Source organism: Pseudopipra pipra, chromosome 1, assembly GCF_036250125.1.
Source record: "Pseudopipra pipra isolate bDixPip1 chromosome 1, bDixPip1.hap1, whole genome shotgun sequence".
In the NCBI taxonomy this organism is placed as follows: Eukaryota; Metazoa; Chordata; class Aves; order Passeriformes; family Pipridae; genus Pseudopipra; species Pseudopipra pipra.
This window is the reverse complement of record NC_087549.1, coordinates 108,971,400-108,990,952: the sequence shown is the minus strand read 5'-3', so window position 1 is coordinate 108,990,952 and position 19,553 is coordinate 108,971,400. Positions and strand designations below refer to the sequence as shown.

The following is a 19,553-nucleotide window of genomic DNA, read 5'->3' as shown; positions in this document are numbered from 1 at the left end:
ATCAGTATAGCATGTCTTTATTTTGGAAGCAGAGATGCTAGGGGGCTTCTTCAGCTTGCCTGAAGTGACATGGACTCTAACCACTATCTTGGAGTAGGAGAAGAGAAGGTTTAGATGAAGAATAAACTTTTGAGGCCTTCCATATCTTATATTGACAATGCTGTAGCTGTTAGGATAGGCTTTGAGCCTTTGGAAGCTGCTATATACACATCTGCCAGTGATGGAGTTTGGCCAGGAAACAGACTTTAGACTTCAGGTGAAGGAAGTGCAAATGCAGAAATATGCTTTAAGAATGAATAAAGCATGGGGATGTTTTATGTGTGTCACAGTTGGTCTTACTTTCTTTCTTGTTTCTAACACTGGTACTGTCACAAATGAAATCACAATGTAATTTCTCTTGTTTCTTATCATTTGGAGCTCTAACATAGAGGCTGCACTCTTATTTAAAGTAATCATATTTTCTTATCAGTCCTCACATTCATTTTCAATTCAGATAGTGCCATTAAATGTCTTAGATATGAAACTGTGACAATAAGAAATGCAATGTGGAAGTTACGAACTTTTCCTTGAATATGTTATACTTCAGTATGCTTTACAGTTTTTTGCTTTAAGCAACATGATGTATTTCTGGAGGCCTGTGTCATCACTCTGAATATTCTGTTTTTATTCTACTTTGTGACAAATACTAATTTTAATTAAATGCTGCATTTTGTATAACTGTCTATTTTAATTTTTAAATCAAACCTTCACTGCTCTTGAAACAATTTTGATTTTATATTGAAAACGACAAGAAACCAAATTTGTTAATCCTTCAGATAAAAGTTCCTTTTACATGTAAGTCGTATCATGAGCTTAAATTGCGTGTCTAGCCTGCCTGTTCTAGTGTTGTGTGGGTGTTCCCTGCCTGGAGGAGCCAAGGTTACGTTGTGCGTAGAAGTCTGTCCCACTTCATGCATTGTTAAATGCTAACTTGTTAAGATTCCCCTACGTTTAAACTGTCAAGCTATTGTACTAACCCTGTTAAAAATCCCAACACCTGCTTCATTTAGTGTGACGTGGTAGCCTTCAGGGCTCACCTGTGGGAAAGCTCTGCTGCCTGGCTTCCCCTCCCTTGCAAGCCTGCAGGTGGCGGTAGTGATCTGGCATAAAAGACCTCTGACCCAAACTCTTGTGGGTAGTGTTTGGTTTGATCTTGGCAGTAGAAGTAAAAACAATTTCCTTTTTTGTAATTTAATTTTTATTTTTTATTTTTTGTTTTGTTTCGTTTGGTGGAAGATGCTCCTTCTTATTTGGTTGCTAGATGTCATTTGGCCTTTTAGGCAAAGAATGTCTTTCAAAGAGATTCTACACAAGGAGAGCTACCCAAGCTAAAGACTTGCCTGAATTTGTCCTGCAGTAAGGTGCTAACTAGTTTGCTGTTTTGCTGTGTGGTGTCACTATGTAAAGTTGCTGGTGAAGATGTCTTCACTTGCAAGAGGAGAGCAAAAGTACCTGTATAGGATCTGAAACGTGAAGAATTCTTCAGGCATTTAAAATGGTAACACTCTATCAAAATTCAGGTTTTACTCAGTTCTGAGTCTCTGCATCTAAGTGTTTGTAAGAGAGGATGGTTGACTTGTTCTAGTCATAGATTCTATTTTTATATGCTTTTCCACTGGTTATCAAGATGAAATTATGCTTAATTTCCTTGTTCTTCTTACATGTACTTGATATTTTCTTTAACTAGATTTGTGTCAGTAATCCTAAAATATCAAGTGAAAGGGAAAGATGAAGAATGTTTTTCTGTAAAGCTACAGCACAAATTATTTACCGCTTAATGATATTCAACATAATTATATATTATTCTTTGAACACTATATTTATATTATATGCTTGTGTGCAGAGAGTGCAAAGCATGTTAAATACATAATATAAATAGACTCTTTGAGAGCAATTAAATTATCTGTTTTCATGTGTAATAGCAGAATGGGGAAGTCTTACACATAAAGCATTGCTTGTGAGGTAAGTTGAACCAAGATTTTTTTACACAGGAACGCATTTCAAGGGAGCCTGAGGGTGTTCCACAGGTACAGAGAACCAATTACAAATCAATAGTAGCTGACATTGGGTCACACTGGATGTACTTTGAATATTTAGCTGTGGGTGTACTTTAGATTTTGGAGTGTGTGTTTAATCCATTAGTTCATGTTAGAAAATTCTTACAGTTTATTACTCCTAGTCTGATCTTCCTTCAGCATTTTATCAAATGTTTCACACAGTTGCAGCTTAAAATGACATTGAAATGGAACTTGGAACAACTTTGGTTTTCAAAAGCACTAAACTAAAAAGTGCTATTGAGATATTCACTTGCATATAATTGCATCAAATGGTGATAAAATGAGGAGAAAAATGGTTCAAAATGCTTGGGCATGATGATGAAATTACTTTCCTAATTTAGTAGTTTTTAAATAATATATTATCAATAAGGAACAGAAAGTAGTATTGCAGAGAATCTTGTTTTCTAAAATGGTTCATATGAGTAATATCAATTAAGACTACTTCTGAAATTGAAGTTTTATAAGCTATTATAAATATAAATAATTGAAGTTGTAAATAGTGTCAATAACCATACCTTGTCCTAAGAGCTGACGAAGGCTTAGCTTGTATCATTCAAGTAGAATTCAGAATTACAGATTCTAAGTCAATTGTGTGAGCCATCAGTTTGGCATTATATAACTGGAAACATGCAAAGCATTTTAATTTCTTCAAGAATTATATTGTGAGCAATTTGTTTAGTAAGAGAAGACCTACAAAAAACATATGCAATTATTATTACCCAAAATCCAATAAAAAATAGTTTTACAAATTATTACCATATGTGTGCAGGAGTTGCTTTGTACTGTGCAGTTATTTTAGATATGGAATAATTTGTTTTATACTTTTGAGTTCCTCACTATTAAAGTGTCCCCTTAGATTTGCTATTACTTTGACTATTGTGTGATACATAGTAAAAGAAATAGTTTACAATAAAAGAAATTTAACAAGTAATTGAAATTCCAGATTGTGTGCAAAATGAAGTAATGGTATTTGCAGGGATATTGTGGGAGTGCAGTAGCTGTGGGGAAACTACTATAAAACTGCTAAAAATGCTTCCCCTCCTCCTGCTGCCTTTAACAACTGTTATAAAAGACTGAGAAAATAAAGCAGTCTTGAATGGCTGACAAACATTCCAACGGAGAAGTTAATATATTATAAAAAATATGTTATAACTGGTTACCCATATTTTTCTTATTGTTTCTATTGATGTACAAATTCATGTACGGCTTTTAACAAGGAAAGATTACTGAAAAAGGCTTTTTTATATTTCTGTATGTTTCATATTGAACAATCTTCTTGAGACCCTGCAGAAGAGTAACCGAAGCAAAGGAAAAGTGTGATTTGTAACACTGTTTTCTTAAACCAATGCTTTTGTCTCTGAGATAGTGCAGACCTCAAGGGTGTCATGACTAATGGGAAAGTTGGTTGAAATGAGTTTATTTTAAGGTGGAGTTTCTGAATGTGCATTCTGTAATGCTGACATAAACTCAGAAGTTAAGGAAAGCATATTTTATATTGGTAAATCACCTCATTGATTTAAGTTGATCTCATATGATAGACTGAGTAGCTGCAGATGACTGCCAGCTTAAAGGTACATAGGAAGGCCTGTATTTACAAACCACTTTTGAATGGATTATACCTTAGTAGTATATCATCAAAGATTTATTGCTAACAGTGTAGCTATATTTCTTCATGCCCTTATGATTTACACTCGGATGTCCTCATAGATCTTTCCTTATTAGATTAACAGATGCAAAACCTCAAGAAAGAAATTTTAAGATGGTCCAAAGCCATTGCTGGAGAATTTTAGAAATTGTCTGGTTTTCAGATGTCAGTTTTCTTTCTTCAGCTGTGGAACAACCTCATGATGCAGTTTCTCTTGTTGTCCCCCTTTTTTTTTTTCAAAAAAAAGAAAAAGTTATTATTTGCTCTGACTTAATAGCAAAGTGTGGGGCAGTGTCTTTGGTAGCATGGTAGCATCTTCCTCAACAATACCCAATTTTTAAAGACTTTGCTGCAACCATGACCAATCTGGCAAATCTCCTTGCAAACATTTGGCAGGCATTAACAAAGTCCTATACATTAGATGTAATTTGCATACTTTCCTAAGACTGTGTTGTGGTTCAAGTATTCACAGTAGTCTGTCCCCTAGCATTGTTCATATACAGAACTCAGGGCTAGCCCAACGTATTTGTTTCATGTGCCATCCAGAATTCTGTGTTGCACAGATGTGTGTTGTACAGAGCTTTTTGGACATAAGAAAACTAGGATGAGTGTAATTTCAACAACAGACCCAGTCCTGAGCAAGGAAGCCAGCTATAGTTGACAACAAATATTCAAATAGTCAGAGAAACTAGGACTCATGTTTAGTTCCAGTTCCTCTTGAGAGTTTACAATTTGTCAGAAAGCCCCTTCGGGATGCAAGCCCCAAGCTTAATGGTTGCAAATAGGCCATGGCGTTTACAGAATGGCTGCTAACCCAAGTACTGGATATGGAAGTTGAAAATCAGTGTTAAGTCTTCTACTTTCTTTTCTTAAAGTATTTTTAGGGGAGTCGTGGCATCTCAGCCTTATGTGCTTACAAAACCAGCTTCCTATTACAGTTTTGCAGGGAATGCTAATACACGTTAAAAGTTGCAGTGGTAGCTGGAAGCTTTTCTGTGGCCATAAGTAGTCCCAAAAGAAAAGATTTTTTCTGTTTAAGATGAGCTTATATAGTAGATAAGGGAAACAGTGTGTTTGAGCCCTTTTAGGTGCCTTCTGTTTGAGAAGGCAGTTCAGATTTGCATGTTTCACCTTTAGCAAAGAGCTAACTGGGGTTACCTGTTGTCCATACACTCATAATTCAACAAGGAGATTTATTTTTTTCTTTCACTAAGTAAAAATTACTTTCTGTAGAAAAAGAAAACTCAAGTTTATCTACAGCAACTAATTTGTATAGTGCCCAGTGGGGTCTTCATTCCTGTATGCAGTTATAATGTAACTGTACAGAGTTCAGATGATCTCAGTTGCAGCGTATTTTTTCCAGGTTATTTGGCTGCAGTTGTGAAACCACCACTGGGATTGTGGCCTTAGCATACTATAAATAGGCATTTTGGACAGTCTAATTGGACCACCAGTTGTCAAAATGAATCTGTGTCACCTGTTTGCTTTTGTAATAACTATTAACATGCAAATTTTGGAATGAGGTTTCCTATCTGGGTGTTCTGGAGCCATGCTACAAGACAGAGTAGGAAACCAGAGAATTCTATTTCTTTTATATAGCTACCTGGCTTTTGTTCTACGTATATTTGATCTAGAGGAGGCACTTGAAAGTATCTTACAAGTGTCAGTTAAAAGAATTTTTGTTTATTCTGTATAAATTATAGCTTGAACGCTTATATAAATGCAGTATTTTTGCAGGGGTTTAATTAGTGGGATACTGAATTAGGCTTTCTTATCCAAATCACTTTTTATATCTAAGAATTAAATTTGATCTATCTTTGGCTCAAATACAACTGCCATATAAAACAAAGGCAGTTTCTGCTGTAAGATGTTCTACATATAGAATAAGAGAAAATTACCGGCATAAATGTGTTATTTTGTGATTATGAAAATTATTACAGGCTTTTAATTTAATTACAAATAAGCATTTTAAAAAATAAATTGAAAGTTAGCTTTCTCCTAACTTTTGCTGTTAGCATCTGAGCTAGTTTTTCTTTCCTGTCAGTTTGTCTTCCGTTTAGGAATAACTGTCAATGTAAGGAAAACATTGGCAGTACTCCCTATTGTCTCATAGGTTGTTAAATACTTTCCTAAATCTTGCATTTGCACTGTACAGAGCAGATAAACAAAATGAGTGAGATTTTTGTAGGAGCAATGAAGTACTGTTCCCTTGAGAGAAAAGAGACTATAGTGTAGCTAATAAAACACTCATTTGTATTGATTCAGAGGAGTGTAAGGAGAATGTTCTGGATCCATGTGGTTTCCTTTCTGAAAGATACTGCAGAGAACAGCCAGCCAGCGTTTGAAGCCAGCACAGTAGCTGCAGTAGCAGCCAAAGAATTGTTTAAGGGAGCTATTGATACCATCAAAGCCCTGCTTCTGTCTTCACTGTGAGCATCTTCCATCCGTTCCTGATTTCTTGTAACACATCCTTTCCCTTCCCTTCCTTTACTGGGTGTTCCACTCAGCAAAGTCCTTTTCCCACATAGGTGACAACTATCTATTCAGCTTGTTTGTTCTGATTCTTTCTGCTACCTCTCCTGATTACAAAGATTCTGAGGTGTTTTAGCCGTCTAACACAAATTTGTTCTTAGGTGTGATTGCAGCAAGTGGGAGTAGTGTTAATGAAAACATCTGAATTGAAGAATAAATATTATTTTCTTTTGGTCAAGGGATATTGTTAAAAACAGGATCTAGTAAATGGACTGGATTTGGACTAAGGGTTGGACTTGATGATCTCGGAGGTCTTTTCCAACCCAATCGATTCTATGATTCAAAGAGAAAGTATTTGTAGATGGCACAGTAGAAGCAGCATATTTTCGATGTTACTTCTGTGATTCTTCCCAATTTCTTAGTGAGCCTTTTTTTTTTTTGTGCAGAGACTTGAAGGGTGTTATAGTCACTCTGACTGATGATGGGCATCTTCAGTGTTCATACCTTGGAACCGATCCTTCAATCTTCCAGGCTCCTAAGGTTGATGCTAGGGAAATAAACTATGAAGAAATGAATGCTGAAATGAAAGAGCTTCAAAAAATCATCAGGGAGGCCACAAAAACGCAAGGTATACTTTTTCCTTTTCTGTATTTTTATGTGCTTTTATCCACCTAACTTTCCTTTTAGCACTTTAAAATATTCAGACTTTAACCATAATTACATTTCTGTAGGAAATTTAATATTTAATGAAGTTGAGCTTTTAATAGAAAAGCATGCACCCAAAATCCTAGACTGTAAGGCTCTTGAATGCAGGGTTTTTCTTTGTATTTTCATAATGCCTGTTGGAACTTTTGAGAAGTTTACTTCAGGTTGCAGGTAATTCTCAGTAGTGCAAGGGTTCAGAGAAAAAACTGACTACCCAAAGGCAAGAAAACTTGAAGAATTTCAACAGCCTGATATAATTAGGGTTCAGAGAGAGCAAAAGTATTGCCAGATTCTGTTTTATTATTACAAATGGCTTTTTAAGTCATGAAATTAACAAAGAATTACTTTTGTTAAAGGAACTTTTCTGTTTCTATAATTTCTTTCAAAAGCGTATTTGAAGAACATAGTGAGAGATATCAATACCCAAATAACTGATCATAATAAATTTTGGAATTGACATACATTGCTCATAACTTTCATTGATTTTATTGAAGTAAGGACACATAATTTCTACAGAGCTTCGAAGCTTGTGTTTTCATAAACATGAAGCATGGGTTTTTAAACTGTGTATGTGAGACTTGCACAGTGAATTGGAAGCATGTGATTTTACAGGAAACTATGGAAAAATCTTAGACAAATAGAAAGAACAAATTTTCCTGATGATAGTGAACATCTTCTTAAAATGCATAAAAGAAATAGTCATTGCTTTCTATGTGAAAAAGAGTGAAAAAGCTCACAGTTGAAATTCCTAGAAAATAAGAAATTATTTATCTGCAGTCACAAATTTGATTCTATGACTCTAAGATTTCTATGTTTTGTAATTACATATAACTTCATCCATTATTGTGATAGACCAATATCCGGTTTTTAATTTTCCACATCCAGAAATGTTTTATATAAGCATATAGATATGGATAAATTCCACTGATTTTTACCACAGTTCTTCTTTATAAGTATCAGACAATTTTTTCTGGCTATCATAATCAAAGGAAAGAAAAGCATGAAGGAAGTGAATCAACTTTCACTTGTTAGTTTTAACGTATTATGGGGAAGATCGAGAGAGAGAAAGGAACTGTAACTATCCTTTTTAAATATTGTAATAACTGTCACAGTATGATTGACAAGTTTACTTTGAATATTATTGATCTTTTTACCATTCTCTCTTCCTCTTAATTTTCTTCCTCAGTATGTCCAATCTGATCTAAGTGCTGTTTTCACATGAGTTTTTATAAATGCTCTTTCCATTGTGGAGAGATGCTCTAATTATGTGTTTGGCTTTAACTGGATGTAAAACTTGTGAGAGAACCTTTTTTTACAACAAAACATTTTACTTATGATGAATGCCAGTCAGTTTTGGATGTTTTGGGCTTTTCACATTTTGGCTTTTTTCTGAAAACTTTAGCTTGAACCTTGATTGCCATTAAGTTACTCCTGAACATGACCTTTAAAATGAGCTGTTAACTTTTTTGTCTTTCGAATTCATGCTTGTGCAGTAAGAGCTTGTGTTGTTTTGAAAATATCTAACCTTATATGGAAATAATTTTTCTTTGTTTCATTTTGACTTTCAAACGTGGAAGGTATTTAGAATTAGGTCATCATATTAAAAAAACCCTTAGAGTACTTATTTCCATAAATGTCTTGTATTTCTGTCCAGTGCTGACCATTAAACTGTTGAACTTAAGCTGTTTTATACATTTTGAAGTATAAGGATTTACATTATAAACTGATGAAATATTTTAAAATCTTAACTGTTTTACTAACTTAAATCTAATATTACTTGCATCAGCCTGGATGACATAAGTGATTAAACATACGTGTTTTGGCTCAGTTTAGTAGTAACAAAAAGCTGGTACTTATATGTAAACTTTGTTTGTGATCTCAGTCCTACTTCTAATAGAAAAATGTCAGTATGACAGAAGTTGCATCATAGTTTGCTTGAAGAAGCAACCTGAAGAGAAATAATTTAGAAGGGATAGAAAAAGAATGGATTGGGCTGATCTATGTGTAGTTGGGAGAACCAGTTCTTTTTAATCGTGGCTGTATGAAACAGGCCTAAACTTCTTTTGTAGGTGGTACTGGAGAAATGTGTTTTGCCTTTGCTTTTCTTCCTTGTGGCAAAGAGAGGCATTTTTCTCTGAGCACAAGGAAATGAAAACTTATTTTCTGTCTTCATCAAAATCTTTTCCCTAGACCCTCTTGTTAGAATGAGATGCATGCTGTCTACTAGTTCTAGGTCATTTTCAGGACCTTCTGTGTAACAAAATTCTTTCAGCTTTCTGAATGTGCTCATGCTCTGAATTATTCAATTAGTACGTTAATTTCCCCTTTGCATCAAGTTTTTACTGGTTGTTACTTTAGAAACTATACATTTGCTGTTTGGGTTTTTCATTTTCCAATACATTTAGTCTTAAAAAATAAAAGTTCTTTTCAGAAAAATGCAAATACCCTAGAGCTGGGCTTCTGGACTCTTAAGTAAGAGGAGGTTATATAATTCCTCATGGTATTTAAACTTTTAATTTGTACAACTTTTTTTTTACATATATGAAACTGCGTAATTATTTATATCATGGATATAAATAAGTTCATACAATTCCTTTCTTTGTATGTTGACAGTACTGGAAATCATCTGGTAACATACTGTAACCAAGCCCCATATAATGTTCTATACATAAAACCTTCATATACTTCTTATGCAGAGGAATTGCGTAAGATTAGACCATTAGACACAGAATTTTTCTTTGTTTAGCATATTCGTTATCAAATTATTTAGAGGAAAGAGCCATGATGTGTATAGTGTGTTGTTTTGGAGGTAGTTCTTTATTATTGGTGTATTACCACATGCATATGAGGACAAAAGTTTAAAAATATCTTATGGCCTCAGAAGATAATGGATATTAGGTGTAAAACCTTGTTACAGAATGCATCTAAGTCCTTTTTTGTACATAAATTAGAAATCCAAAATGACAGCCAGGTTTAGGTTTTTAGAAATCTAATAAAGTTGGGAAGCTTCTTTGGAAATATCAAAAATCATACACGTTGCTTTTTTTTCTTTTCAAATTTGTATTTGAATTTGTGAATTTGAAACTTGATGCTGTTGAAATTGTATTATTTTTAGAAATGTAGCTGCATATTTGTTAAAGAAGAGGTGCTTTGCTTTTTCTTTCAGATATTTTGCCTGAATCTGAAAAACGGAGAGATCTAACTGTGACAGCAGAGGTTTCACCTGATTTGGATGCAGAATCTGTATGTACCTGTATGAAAAGGGAATTACTCTAAAAATATAAGTTTCACACGTGAATAAATGAGGATTAATCATGGATAGTGATTACTATATATTTTTATTTGTGGGACTGAGCTGCATAGCCCTCAGTTTTTCCTCAATTAGAAGACGCTTTTATTAAAGATTTTAACTAGAATTTATTAAAATTATTTATTATCTTCTGTCTTGAAACCATTAGATTCTTGGCTAAGCAAATGTAAGTGAATGAGAACTTAGGATATGGAATAACTTTGGGGTGAGAAGTTGTACTGGTGAGCAGTTTAACAGTAGAAGTGTCATCCTTAGATCTTTGAAACATAAGATACTCAAACCACTCAGTTGCATTGTAAGAAATAACCTTTCTCTGGCAAGCCATTTTTCAATATTCTCTGGTGTTGCAACCTAATTAATTTATTCATATTGTATACAGAAGTAGCTTACAAAAAATTATTCAGATTAAGATTCGGGAGAGCTTATGCTGTCTCTTAAAACTTCAAACTTCAACATTTCAGAACGTATTTGTTGCACTAGAACATCTGTAATGAGCCATTTCTGGCCACTGATTTGTGCAAAACTGATTTTCCTGGACTGCTTGCTGTTTAAAAAATACAAAAGGATATTATTCTCTGATGAAGGGACTTCTTTGTAATGCATGCTAGTCTCCTTGGCTAGCTGCAATAATCTGCTTACAACACTTAGAACTGTTAGGTACATAGAATGTTCTAAGGCTGCTGTACTCATTTGCTCAACCTTCCAGATGCAGTTGGTCTGTGTCATATATAAGTAACTCATAATATAAATCAAAGCACAACCTTGAATCTGTATTTCCCAAGGCTGCCCATATATCTTAGTTTGCTGTGTGGTTGGCTTTTCTGTGTGTTTTTCAGTTGGCATCTAGAAAGGAAAAATCTGATAAGATACTTCATGGGGAAGGATCAATAAACAAATGTAGGAACAATTTTAGGGCTTCTACAGTGACCTTGGAAATCACAGGCTTTCAGATGCTACTTCTGCACTTGTAAAAAGATTGAAATTGCAGTGTGTGTGGTAAGAGCAAAGAGGATATAGATGTATTAAAACTGATTAGATAAGCAAGTGGAGGACCAGTCTGGCTATTTAACACCACCTCCTGTGTATGGCCTCTGATCCAGGAAGTCCAGATAATTTCTGAGACTTGAATATACTAAGAGTCCATCTCTTTACACCTCTGCTATTGCTTGAGGATCAACCACTGGTCACCAGAGATAGTGAGCATGGCAAACCAATATGAACGTAGCTGTCTTTTTCTAACTGGAAAAGGTACATGATATACAAATGAAAGTCCTACTTCTAGAACCCAGAGAGCCTACCAGCTTCCTGACTTTTTAGGAACTTTGCAGATGTGGACCTTATACTGTTTTTAATTTACTCTTTTATAATGAGAAGTTATAGGGTCAAATCAGTAATTTGGTATTATAGCGATATGTTTCTTTATAATAGTTTACACAGGAACATTTTCATTAACTGTAGCGACTGACCTGTTTCAAAATGAAATATAAGCATAAAATAAAATTAAAATATACTGCAAGGTCAAGATAAATTTCTAAGTAGATGGAATTGCCTGTTGAAATAGAAATTAGCAGCAGTATTAAAGTGCCTGCTATAATTTTCTTTTAAAGTTTAAGGTATATTTCAACTATAAGATAATGTGTGATGATTTTATAGGATGGACTATGGTGTGTATGTAATATATTGGCAGATTGGAAGTCACCTTTCCCTACTGAATAGCAGAAGGTATTTCCAGAATTTGAATAAATATACAGTGGAAAGTAGTGTGCCAAACAAAACAGTTTCAAATATTCATATATACATCAGAGTGTATTAGTTTCTTATGTACACCACATTCATGACCTTTTGCTATCCTTTTTGCAGGCAATTTCAAACAGAGACTTTACATTTTCAGAAGGAACTCAGAAATGTATTCTGTGTATGTTAATCTGTCATAGGAATGACAAGTCCTTTAATCTTAATTCTGTGTTTACCAAGTTGATGGTAGGAAAGTAATATTGCATTCATTGTGTTCACTCATTCTTGTGGAACATTGAATTTACTCTGTTTTCATCTTTTTCTTCACAGCAAGCCTTTGAGAGTGAAGTAAAAGCAGAGGCAGTACCATCAGTCACAGTAAAGGTACTGTGCCTAACTCAAACAGTAGCATTCAAATAGTGGTGGCAAATTGTAAAAAAATGCCTCTTTCTGTGTATTTCACTAAGAACACGAAAATGTGTAAAATTTGAAATGCAATAAACGCTCAGTGTTTTTCCTCCTTAGTATGACAAGGTGTCATTATAGGAAGCCTTCTGCTAAAGTCAAAAAGTGATGCAGTTTTATTTTTGATAAGTAAGAGGAGACAAGAACATTATTACCATGCAATGAAGTAGTTTTTGAAGTCATGAGAATAATTTTGCCAACACCTTTCAAAGGCAATAAATGTTTCATTACTCAAATGAGAGGTTTATCCTCTTCAGTTGCCTTTTTAGTCATCAATAAACAAAAATAGACTTTCTTTTGTAAAAAGACTTTGGTAGCTTTTGCTCTTGAAAAAAAAATAATAGGAAAATCTAATTAGAAGATTGATGTTATTGCACTCCTCCATGAGAGTTGGTACCTGTAACTGATTCTAAAGAAAGTGTGAGAGTGTGTGTGTTTGCAAATGTAGTTTTTCCTCAGTATTGCCTAAAAAGGATCATGATTTTTATTTCAGAGTTTAAGAGGATCTTTTAAGAATATCAAGGAAACCTCACTTTTGAGAACCTTTCAAGTTCTCCTCTTGGTCTTGAATGAAAAGTTCAGAGGGTAACTGGACTGTTTGAACCAGATTCCCTTAGACTAGTGTGGTTTAGTCGTACTTGGTCCAACAAATTTCTCTGCATTTTTAAATGCTAAAACAATACGGGATAAAGTCATAATTCTGATAAAGTCTTGATAGTTTTGCTCAAAGAAATTCAGATGAATGGCATTGGACTTTGGACCAGGCTGTTTGAGACTATAAGGCTATCTTAAAATATGTAATATAAATTTAAATTACCTCAAGACAGGTGTGAATTTATCAGCTTTTAGTTTACATTGGTGCCAATATATTGTATAAGTGAGTTATTACAGTGGAAATCATTGTGTTTATAATTGCCAAATTAAATTCTTGGGGAGCGGTTACGATTTCAGTACTGGGAACACAGGTAATTCCCATTGCCTTCCTTTATCCGCTCATTATTGCTATTGTAAGAGCCAAGGTTGGCTCTTACTGTTTAAACCCTGTTTAAAATGAGCATGGATGTGTTTATATATTTAATAAACTTTTTAATGAGAAGACATTATAATTAATTCTGCTTTCTCTTTTCTTGTTTATGTATCTCGTACCTTTTAGTGAGACAACAATAGTAAATGAAGGAGTTACCATGCATTCAGTTTTTTCTAGAATCTTTTTTTCCTGCCATGAGTTCCTTTAACTGATCATATGTCTCCATTTCTTTGAGAAATGCACCACAGTAGTATTTGCCAGAAACTTTAAATATCACTGTCCTGATTACTGATTCTGAAGAGTGCAGTCTCATGTCTGTATGTTTTTAACTCACTTAATTGGCATAATATCTTCATTGATTCCATCGACATTGTTCATATTATTGAGATTCTGGGTTCATAAAATGGGTAAAGTTTACCTGATGTATGTACAGAGGTAGATGTTATTCTTCCTTGCTAGCATTATAGCGATGGATAATTTGGGAGCCTGTTTGCAACTCAAATGTACCGTGAAACATAAATCAATGATGATGTTAATTATGTTAAAGTAGGCAAAGTTCCTAACGCTTTAGTAATTTTAGAACTAATAATATTTTTCTAAACTGATTTAACCTGGATGTAACGAGCTCCTTGTTAGACCAGCACTACAAAACAGATGATATTAGATATATGGTCCATGTCTATGCAGACCAAATTCAGATCTCAGTCACCACTATACTTCCATTTTAGATATGAGTTAAGTACATTCTTTTGATACCCATTAGTTTTGTAGCAGTGTAACTGCATACAATAGAAGCAGCGAGAGCTACTCCAAATTTACGTTTAGGTCAGCTCTCATAATCTGGAGTGTTTATTGTTCTGAGTATCCTGTATTTTGATTGGTTTTTTTTGCTTTAGTCACCAAAAAGATTCAATATTTTATTTTTGTTTACGTTTGAATGAATGCACATGACCACTTGCAAAATATTGACATTTTAATTACCACTTAAGTATTGGTTTGTCTTGGGTTAAAATGACAAAAAAATGAGAAATTCCCTCAGGTTTTTTTAACCTTACAAGTTACTACATTTCTATTTTGGTTGTAAGTAAATAAAAACTGTGAAAGGTTTGAAGTTGAAATTTTAAGTTCTGAAACATTGTTGCTGAATTGGTCTTTGCAAATTTTTTATATCTTTTTGTTGGTTATGTCTTTTTTCCTGCTGTACAGAGATAAATTTGTTGCTTCCCCTAAATACTTCTTTGTGTCACTTGATTTAGATAACAGTACAGAGCAGAGTGGCTGTGCAGAAGCCGAGCCTGGCAGTTTGTGTGCAAGCTCCGTTAGCAGTGACCTGTGACCAGTTCGTCTTTGATGATTTAGGTAAATTATTACAGTACCATTACAGTATCTGAGGATATTGGAAGGGTGTAGTCCAGCTTCCATCAAGTGCATTGTTGCACTCCACGTCTTCTAGATACTGCTTAGTGGAGGAAGATGGAGTAGAAAGGAATGGAGTTACTCCATTTATTGTGGTATGATGGGTGGTGGGTGAGGAGAGGTATGGTGGCAGCTTTATGATGGAGGCAAAAAAAAAATCAGTTATTCTGTAGTACTTCTGCTGGGGTATTTTTTTTTTTTGCTGATAATTCTGTCTATGTAGAAATGGCAGTATTGAGCTACAGGAAGGGACAGAAAGTTTGTGTGCTGGTGGACAGTCTAGCATATGTTCTCAGCTTAGCATCAACTGTTTAAGGATTGTAGCCTTTTTCTAACTTTGTTGATGAGACTGCAGGTGGAATTGCCTTGAAGACTATGTAGAGCTCAAGATCAGACAAGTGTGCCTGCTGTTTCAGTTGTGACTACAGACCATTTCTGCTCTGAAATGTGCAGTAATGATCCCTATTGAAACAGGGCTTTATTGACTGCTATTCTCATCTGAAAGGACAGTTCTTATGTTTTCTCAACATGTGGCAGGAGTGATGACTGATGGCTTTGTAAAATATTAAAATCATAACATAAAACTGCATTTGTTTTTATATTCTCCATATTCAGTGTGCTGAGTTGTTTTATTGGTTATGCTTCAAGATAGCTGGAGGCCCAAGTTTGCCTTTTACAAATAAAAGATTTTTTTAAAAAAGCATGTACCGTGATTTGATGAAGGTGAACTAATGGAAACAACTACCATAGTTTAGCAGAATAATTCCCAAACTGCTAGGAAATACGTTGTGTTCATTTGGATGCTCCTATTACTTGATTTAATTTTGTGTTGTTTTTAGAACCAGATTCATCTGAAACTGTGGTCCTGTCTGTCTTTTTGAAGGGGAATTGTATTCCATCAGAACTAGAAGGAAATTGCATGGTTTCATATAATATACCAACAGGTAAGCCACTGGAGATTTCAAATTAATTTACATTTTTTTGAGGCCTTTTTCCTCACATATTTCTTATAAATTTTCTTTTGAAATATATTGAAGACAGTAGTAATTAAAGAAATAATGCTTATCTAGTCTTCAGTTTTAGTTAATATTTTATGTTGCATCAAGTTATGTAATTGGCCTTACGGAGGTAAAGTCATAAGCTTATTGCTTGTGAAACAGCTGTGCCAGCTTTTCCACCTTGTCCTTTCAGTTTGCTTCTGTTCTGCTCTTTAAGGGACCACCTCTTGGAGTGAGAAGTTGGTTACACCTTTATGACTATTCAGCCTTCTGGTCTGCCGACAAATGTGATGAAAACTACCTCCCCACAGAGGAGGAGATTTGAATAAGCATTAGGAGTGATTATTCATCACTTCCTTTTTAACAGATGAACATATTCATTCTAAACAAATAAACTAACCCAAAGGATAGAAACCAAGTTGTTATTTTGTAATGCCCTAATGATCCTAGTGATAGAATATGTAACTTTTTCCTGATATCCATAACTGATTAGCTTAGTTTTCTACACACAGCTTTGTGAATATGTCAGGCTACTGAGAAACTGTATTTAGGAGGGCTTCCATGTTAAGTTAAATGCTGCATAAACCAGTTAAAGCTGTCAGTTCTTCACTTCTCACTGCTTGGCTTTGCTCCTGCACCTCCTCCCCTGTTGTTCTTACACAATCAACAGTTGTTTCTCAGCCAGATTTGCTGGTTTAGTTCACTGTGCAAAGACAGAGCTATGCCAGCAAAAATGGAGTAGATTGACATGAAAGACTTATAAGTTAATGTAGGGCTTCTGTGAAGGGTGGTGGTCTTGAGTACCTTATCCAATATAGACACTTTTATGTAAACATTTCCTTCACATCACTTCACACTTGAAACATTGTGTTTATGGTGATAGTCTACGCTGTGCTATGACTGAAATGTTTATTTCTAGACAAAACTGGAACTTGTGTTTTTAAAGAACTTCATCTTACCCTCTTTAGACATGACTTGCAGATATGTGCGGAGGGTGGGAGTGGAAAGGATGCTCCTCCCTTCTTCTTGAGAGCCTGCATGAACAGCTTGTACAACTTTAGTCCCTCTGTAATGTGATTCTGACTTCATATTCCTTGTGAATGAGATGCTGTACATTTGTAACTATCTAAATTAGTGTTGTGGGTTAGACAGGTTTTGTGGGATCACTGTACAGGTGACTTATCAGTATCTTGGATCCTCTGATTTCAAAAGCTTGCTTTTTGTTTTGCTGGTCTTGTTTCTGTGATTTTGCTTTGGAAGACCAGCAAATGAATGTTTTATTTCTTTCAGGTAATACTAGTTAAACGTACGCTTATATTTTAGTTGTTAGGTTGGATTTGGCAGTTCTTTTGGTTAGGGGAGTAAAGAAATCTTACATCTCAAGTATGTTTCATGGTTTATATGTGATTAAAAATAAAGAACAAGCAGACATGACATCTAACAGAATTAGGCAACTGAAGAAGAAATTTTAAAAACTTACCTTTGATCGTCAAATTTGGAAGACTTTTAATTAAAGGAACATAATTAAGATCTGCTAAATTTTTGGATATTTTTTTACACTATTAAGCTATGATAATTCGATTACATACAAATACTAGTGTTGCTTGGCAGACAAATCCTTAAGCATAATATACTAGTAAATAAAAATTAAGTGCCTTTGTGACTTCATTTTATCTGAAAAGAGCCTTTTTCCTCTTTTGTTTTTTTAAGATATTTGTATTCGTGACCAAATCAGTCTTCAGTCTATCTCTGGGCTTCATCCAGCTGAAGTTTAATGAGTCAATCAGATGGATGGGGTTGCACTATTGATGAATGTGGTCTCATGTCTGGTTTTTGGCTAGTATCATATCTTTATGTATTGTCTACTTAACAAATGTGTCTTAAGTTCTTAAAAACCTGTTACTGCATTTTCTTTTTTTTTTCTTATTTGAGTAATATCTCATGTATTCTCTTTTTTTTTCTTTTGTCCCTTTGCTGGTTATATGGTAGAGCTCAATCCTGAAGGTAAGTGAATGAAAAAATGCAAAGTTTGAATAATTTCATGAGTGACAGTATATGGTGAATAAAGCAGAATTGGAAGGGAGCTGTTATTTTAGCTATTATTTCTACAAGTTCTTATTATCCTTGATTTGATGCTATGTGAATATAGTGTGAATATAGAAAATAGAAAGTGGTAAAGACATTTCTCAGTGAAGTATATTGCACTTCCTTGTGTGTAACAGGAATTTTACAAAGTATTAAGTGCCTTCTGCATTGAGATTGGAAATTGAGAACAATTGTGTGATTTTTCTTTACCATATTTTTAGCTATTTTTTTCAAGTTTTAGCAAGAACTAAGGCAGCTAAATTATAGCTTTGTTTGGTGCAACTGGAACAACTATTAAGGATTTGTGGCTAGTGCTATGCTGTTTGGACTGAGTAGCTCTGAGAATGATGTCACAACATCTCTTTGTTTCAGTTCCCATTGGAGACATCTTATTCAAGGCTAAGAGGCTGCTTTCTATCTGAGACTACCAGCAGTACAAAAACTCTGCTGTGATCATGGTAGCTATGATTCTTGGAAAGGCTACAATTAAAAGACAAAACAAGACTGGAAAGTTAGCTTATGTATACATAGACTAAAAAGGGAGAGGAGTAGTTTTGCAGTGCAGTAGTAGATGTGTTGAAAAGATGTAGTGCTTTTACAAAATATTTTATGAATGTTAATAATATATAGTAAACACAAATTCCTTCATGTTTTGGGAAGGTAAAGCAGTTGCTTGTCATAGGTTTAGAGATCAACTGAAAGGGTATTTTCAGTTTTGCAGTTTTCCTATACAGAAGTTATAGATGGATGTGTATTTGAGTCTAATTTTTCAATACTTATGCTCTTTTGAGCATAGTAAGTGAAGTAAAAAGTAAATAACTGTGTTAATGGTACCCTGGTTTCCGGATATTTCAGTGAACCCTACAGGAAATAGACGCTAGAACCGTCTCAATAAGATACTACTCTTGACAAGAATACTTATTTTCTTGTGACCAATTTCTGCTATACAAAGTATTTTAAAAATTAATTATCAATAAAATATAATAAAAGAAATTTATATCATTTCAAAGAATAACATCCTAAAAATGAAAAATCGGAGTTTTTGTTAAGAACTATCTACTCAAGATGAAAACCTGCTGCTGAAGAGAATATTGCTGAGATTCTACACAGCAAACTTTGTAGAATCATCTGGGACAAAATCTGTTTGGATTACTGTGAGGTGCACTGGACTACTTAAATTCAGGGTTGTGCATACTGGAACAAGTACCAATTCAGAATATTTAACATGGAGATCTGAGTTCTAATGCTTTTTTTTTAATGCTTTTTATAATGTACATTAATGTTATGTTTCAAATTTAATTAAATGAATGAATGAATAACTTGGAAGTGAAATAGTAACTACAAGGCATTAACTGTTTTATTACTTTTATCAGATAAGTGCATAGTATGCCTTTACATACTAGTACTTTATGAGATGTTAGACAGTTTCTATTGTGTTTCAGGTTAGAAGAGAATCTGAATTTTTTCCCCACTTTTTTTTTTCTTTATTACAGAGCTGAAATTATGTATCATGCAAAGTATCCCAACTGTAGATGAAGTGAGATGTATTGCTAGACATAACATCAATGGGCTGAAAAACTTCTGACTTCCACACATTCCT

At 34.3% G+C, this 19,553-nt stretch overlaps 1 protein-coding gene across 4 annotated transcripts in view; it reads left to right on the top strand.

Annotated features, from left to right (window-relative positions):
- BBS9 (Bardet-Biedl syndrome 9) overlaps positions 1 to 19,553 on the top strand; it is a 280,340-nt gene that overhangs the window by 44,601 nt on the left and 216,186 nt on the right. For 3 of the 4 annotated variants that reach the window (XM_064670331.1, XM_064670315.1, XM_064670324.1), the window contains exons 10-15: positions 6,660 to 6,841; positions 10,085 to 10,161; positions 12,293 to 12,346; positions 14,711 to 14,813; positions 15,710 to 15,814; positions 17,858 to 17,872. In XM_064670331.1, coding sequence (XP_064526401.1) covers positions 6,660 to 6,841; positions 10,085 to 10,161; positions 12,293 to 12,346; positions 14,711 to 14,813; positions 15,710 to 15,814; positions 17,858 to 17,872 — 536 coding nt within the window. The remainder of the gene's footprint in view (positions 1 to 6,659; positions 6,842 to 10,084; positions 10,162 to 12,292; positions 12,347 to 14,710; positions 14,814 to 15,709; positions 15,815 to 17,857; positions 17,873 to 19,553) is intronic. The other variant, XM_064670327.1, reaches the window with a different exon arrangement.